Here is a 6,229-nt window from a genome sequence, read left to right on the forward strand (position 1 = left end):
TCTTATAAGAAAACAAACCAATATAATATTGAATTTCTTTAAATTGCATAAACCGTTTAGATCAGTTAAGTCACTTGCACACCTCAGATGAAAATTCCGAAAACGTTTTGGACTCAGACAATGGTCTATTATTTGATTCCATACTCGAAATATTTTTAGTAAAAATATTTATAAAAGTCGAAAAATCGGACGTTTCAGATCAATCAAACGCGAATCTTTAAACGTGATTTCCTGGAGTTCCCCAACTCAAAAAATTAATCCGTTCGAGCTTCTGGTATCAGTGCACTTGAATCTACCATTCGCCACTTTTGAAAAAAAAAATACTAGATGTCAGGATCTTAGCATACAAATCTAGAAGAGTTCCAAGGACTTTTTGAGGTTGATGACATCCCCTACTTTTGTCACCTTGCATGTATGAAGAAAATCAGCCATACTCTCTTTCTTTCTTCTTTCCCACGTCCATGACATCCCACCCCCCAATCACCACCTTATCCTTTCACTTCCAAGGTACAAGTATGGTGCTTTAGTGCGTTCGACTATCTAGAGAGTCATGGGGCTTGCATGGCATTATGGGGCTTGCTTAGGCTATAAAGAGAGACAATGACATCCTCATTTGATCACCAATTTCATCAGCCATAAACCCTTACTTCCCTCTCCCATCCTCATTTGATCACCAATTTCATCAGCCATAAACCCTTACTTCCCTCTCCCTTACTCTTTTCTTTTTGTCGGAAAAAACACCCCCGGTGGTGGTTTGAATCACCGACCGCCAAGCCACAAAGAACCACTACCACCCCACCTCTTTTATCGTTGTTTTCGTTGACTAGAAGCATCCCTAAACACCCCGTGATTATTGTCGTTCATTGTTGTTGTCCTCCTTCTCGTCGAACTCGTTGGACAGAAAAGAAAAGAAGCAGCGAAGCTACCAGAGCAGCTCCACTATCATGTTGTCACTCTACTGTCATCGCAAATCCGACCACTACCACTTCCCTCGTGTTCCATTTAGTATATTGTGTTGTTTTCCAAGTCCAAGTCTTGGATTTTATTACTATTTCATGGGTTATATCAAGTCCAAACTCGAGTTTAAGTTCATTGTTATTTCGTGCTTTCTCGAGGTGCTTCTCAAAAACAATCACATCATCGAGTCTAGACCAAAAATCACGCATCAAGGTGAGTGTTTCTGGCCCCTCTTTTTACGCTTTTATACACTTTGGGGGAGAATACATGTGCAATATCATATTTTGCTTTTAAAAAACACTTACCAACTTATATCTAGTTTATAAAAGGTTATTTTTTTTCAAATAACATATTACTTACACATAAACTAGTTTTAAACTTGATATATACATATGTTATGCTCTTTAAAATGAAATAACTAGTCAAAAAGAGCATATTCTACTTACTACAAAAAAAATGATATGATTTTATGTGATAAGTGCATGTCATAAAAGTTTATCACCTTCGTACTATTCAAATTATATCATACATCTCTCTCTCTCTCTCTCTCTCTCTCTCTCTCTCTATATATATATATATATATATATATATATATATATATATAAAGCTATTATTATTTTGAAAATTCAATTCAGGTAAAACGGGTATACCCGAATTAAAAATCTCCACCTATTACCCAATGCCTGAATTTTTTCCTACCCGATCCGATTTACCGGAATAAAAAATGTGTCAGGTGGATTGAACGAGTTTCAGTTATTTTCAACAGACCTAATTAATTTTACTCCATATGAACACACGGTCAATCACTTTCTATACATTACTTACTAGGGAAATTGTCAGAAAAATCTCAATATTTTCGAAAAAGTTTCACTTAAGTCTGCCAAAAAAAATTAAACATAAAAGTCTCAATTATTTCATTTTGGCTCAATTTTTTTTCTTTTAACAGGAAATGATATATTATCATGTAAAATCAAATAATCGGGATTTTTCTGACGATTTTCTTTACTTACTAACCAAAGCAAAGTTTAAGTAATGGAGATATGAGAACTTGAGAAGCTGTAATTTAGATTCTTAAGTTTTTACTTTTTTTATATATTTTTTAAATTTCTATGACTTATTCTCTTTATTACATTGATGGTCTGGATTTTAGGAGTTGTTTGTTTAGCCACTTAATGGTCTTATAAAGAGGGAGGCTCTGAATCTTGAAAATTCAGAGTGTTTTGTTGAAACCATTTTAACCACTTATTCGGTAAGAGGTAAAAAAAGCCCTTAATCAGCCAGACTTGGTGAGGGATCTGGATGAAAACATTCCCATTCATACCCTTGCCCTAAAAGAAAAACGTTGCTTCTTTTTTTTCTTTCCCCTCCTTCTCTAACGAGCTATTGTGTTGAGTTTTCCCTTCATCGATCTCCAACGGTGCCTCTACACCTCCGACTTCGTCAACTCCGGCCTCCGGCTTCGTCAATTCCGGCCTCCGGCTTCGTCTCCTCAGGTTTCCTCGCCTCCTCCATCACGCTGGTAAGTGATACTCGAATTATTTATGCTCGATTTTGGTGCTGGGTTTTATCTATGTTCTTGTTGTTCTCTCCATCAAGCTTCAACCACCGATTTCTCAGTTTTATGTATGTTTTTTGTTGCGTTTTTCTGGATTGTTGCGATGTTGGATTGCGTTTTTTTTTGTTTGAATATTGGAGTTGTTTGTGTTTGATCTTTATTCTTCCTGATTTTGCTGCTATATATGCTTTGAACTGAGATAGTATGTTGCTGAAACGTCCAAAAATTTGATGAAAACAAATTAGGGATAATAAGAATAGATGTTACTGAAATCTTATATTTTCTTGCTGTGATTTTTCTTCTATATGTTGTTGAAATATGTTATTTTTTTGTTTAATTTTTCAGTTATGTTGTTGTCTACTTGTGGTAGTTAACTAGTTTTGTTGCTGAAATATGTCATTGCTGGATTTTGAATATTAGACATGGCAATGGCATAAAAGAGGTCTTGAATTAATTGGAAACAAATAGAAGGTATGGAAGAATGTAACTGAGAGATTGAAAACATAATACAATTTTTTAGTTGATCAAAAGCAAATGAAAAACAGATACGACTACCTAAAAGCAAAGTTTGGTGCTTGGTTGAAATTAAAAAACAAAACAGGCAACGTTTATAACCCTATAACTAACACGTTTAACATGGAAGAAGATGAATGGCAACTAGAGATCAAGGTATTGTGATTTTTTGATAAGAAGTAATATATCATAATATTTTATAATATTTCATAATATTTTCAAGCAGTTGACCAAAATGGTAGAAACATTGAGAACTTCTCCACTAGTGTACCCTGATCTTTGTGTTCAGTTGTTCGATGGATCGGCTGCGACTGTCATTCATGGATGCGGGACATCTTCTACACTTCCTCACCCTTCTCATGACTTGTCGGATATTAGTTTAAGTGACTTTGACGGTATCAATGTAACTTACATGGAAAGTATGACTTCACCCGAAAGTCCAAATGAAGTAACCTCTAATGTTTCCAAAGACAAAGGCAGTAAAAGGAAAAGGAAAAGCAACAATTAATGCCAAGATCATTGAAGTTGGTGATGAAATTAGCAAAGGTGCAAGGATATTTGTGGAGAAACATGAAGAGCATGATATGGCTTCATGTATGGAAAAGTTGGTGAAAATTGAATGGTGAAAATTTGATCCAAGATACCAAACGGCTGTTTTGCTTTTTGGTGAAAGTGTCGATCTTAGAAATGTTTGGTTATTTCTTCCGAAGGAATCTTGTGAGATGTGGTTAAAGAATGTCAGATCAAAGTATGGGTTGATGTGATGGTTTTTTAAGGATTTTATTTGATGTGTGTCGTTATAGATTAAATGTTGAACTTTTTTAGGATTTTATTTGATATGTGTCGTCATGGATTTCAAATGTTGAACTTTTTTAGTATTTTATTTGATGTGTGTCGTTATGGATTTAAAATGTTGAACTTTTTTAGGATTTTATTTGATGTGTGTCGTTATGGATTTAAAATGTTAACTTTTATAGAATTTTATTTGATGTTTGTTGTTATTGTGTTTAAAATATTAAATTTTATATGTTTTTTGATGTTATGTTTTTAAAATGTTTAATTTTATATGTTGTTTGACAAGTTGTTTATGGATATCGATGATGATATTGTGTATTTCATGTTGTTTTCTTGGTATTTGATATTGGCTTCAACAAGAATAGAAAGGATAAGCGACTTGAATTCGACATTGACCGGTCATGAATTTACGCAAGAATTGTTGTATGGATCTTCTTTACAATGTCATGAGTTGATGCATCTTTCACGGGAATCATATGTACTACTATGCAACCATTTTAAACAAAAAAATTGGTTGCAAAGTAGTCGGTCAATAAGTGTTGAAGAAAAGTTAGCTATGTTTTTTACAGTCATCGGACACAATGAGCGGTTTCGAATGGTTAAACGTATATTTTAACATTTAACCGAAACAATTCATAGGTGTTTTCATTGTTAACCTAATAATATTTTGGGCTTTATTTTGTATTGGGTTTTATGATTAGGCCTTTTCGCTAGAAACCCTAATTAGCTTGTCTATATATTATGCCTTTCCTTTTCATTGTATTTGTACTTCTCTTTGATAATAATATGAAACCCTAGCCGTTATATGTATTTCATTTGTTAGTTTACATGGTATCAAAGTTGGGTTGATTATCTGTAGTTTTTCGTTTTCTTTTTGGGGGCGAGTACTGTTCATCGGCTACTGTTCATTGACAATGTTCATCGGCTACTGTTCATCGACAATGTTCACGGTTACTGTTCATCGCACTGTTCATCACGGCTACTGTTCATGGTTACTGTTCATCGTACTATTCATCGATACTATTCACGTGCACTGTTCATTGTCACCATTTGCAATTTTGGGGTATGTCTTTTTTGCTCGTTTCTGTATTTGGTTTGGTTTGATTCGTTCGTTTGTCGGTTTTGAGGGTTTCGTTTTCATCTAGCTTTGTTGATTTCGAGATCTTGATCATTTTTTGCTGCTACTCGTATTTACTATTTGACTGATATTGAAATATGGCCCCAAGAGATGATTCTCTTCAGTCCATTAGTATTCAACTTGATGGCAAAAACTATGCCTATTGGAGTTATGTTATGAAAAATTTCTTGCGGGGCAAGACTATGTGGGGGATTGTTACAAGTGACAAGAAGAAACCAACAGACGAGAAGACCACTAATTATGAAACCTTACTGGATTCATGGGAGACTAATAACTCCAAGATCATTACTTGGATTAATAATTCTGTCATCCAGTCTATTGGTACTCAGTTGGCGAAGTATGACACAGCGAAGGAGGTTTGGGATCACTTGGCTAGGTTGTATACTCAGTCTAACTTTGCAAAGCAGTATCAGTTAGAGTTTGATATTCGAGCCCTCCAACAGAACAATCTTAGTGTTCAGTAATTTTATGCAGCTATGTTGGATTTGTGGGATCAGTTAGCTATTACAGAACCTGATGTGTCGAAGGCTTTTAAGCCTTATATTGATAGAAGGGAAGAGCAACGTTTGGTTCAGTTCTTGATGGCATTACGTTCATATTTTGAAGGTCTGCGTGGACCAATCTTGCATCGTACACCTCTTCCCACTGTTGATTCGGTTGATCACGAGTTGATTGCTGAAGAAACTCATATCAAGTCCCATGCTGACAAAGCTCCCAAGACAACCACTCCTGCTGTCTTTGCTGTTTCACAACGACCCCAATCTTCAAACCAAAATCGTCCCAGATTTTCATTTCACGAGTGTGATTTCTGTAAGAAGAAAAACCATTGGAAGGCAAATTGTCCTTTAGTGACAAGCAAGGGAAATCAACAGCAACAACAAACAAGATCACCATCACACTCTCAGTCTTCACAGCAGAACAAGTCTTCTAGATAGTCACATCCCTCTTTTTCATCTTTTAGGTCAACATAGTACGATGCTGCTACACCTTCAGTTGAGAATGAAACATATTTCACACCACCATCAGCCTTGGATCTACAGATTGTTGAGCAGTTCAGACAGTTCTTAGCTACCAATCCAACTTCCATGTCAGCTTCCATGTCTCATTGAGGTCTGTCTTCATCCAACACGTCAGGTATTCCTTCATCCTTGTGGATATTGGATTCTGGTGCATCTCATCACATGTCACCACATTTTTCATCTTTTGCTTCATTGTCTTCTCGTACGCCTGTCTCTATTATGTCTGCTAGTGCTACACCCATGTCAGTAGAG

General features: G+C 35.5%; 1 protein-coding gene across 1 annotated transcript; it reads left to right on the forward strand.

Annotated features, from left to right (window-relative positions):
- Positions 1 to 5,035: 5,035 nt before the first annotated feature.
- LOC145035420 (uncharacterized) lies at positions 5,036 to 5,422 on the forward strand. Its single transcript, XM_078983965.1, has one exon. It carries the CDS (start codon positions 5,036 to 5,038, stop codon positions 5,420 to 5,422), a length of 387 nt encoding a protein of 128 aa, XP_078840091.1.
- Positions 5,423 to 6,229: the final 807 nt, after the last annotated feature.

This window comes from Lactuca saligna, chromosome 3 (genome assembly GCF_052625555.1).
Source record: "Lactuca saligna cultivar CGN05327 chromosome 3, ASM5262555v1, whole genome shotgun sequence".
In the NCBI taxonomy this organism is placed as follows: domain Eukaryota; kingdom Viridiplantae; phylum Streptophyta; class Magnoliopsida; order Asterales; family Asteraceae; genus Lactuca; species Lactuca saligna.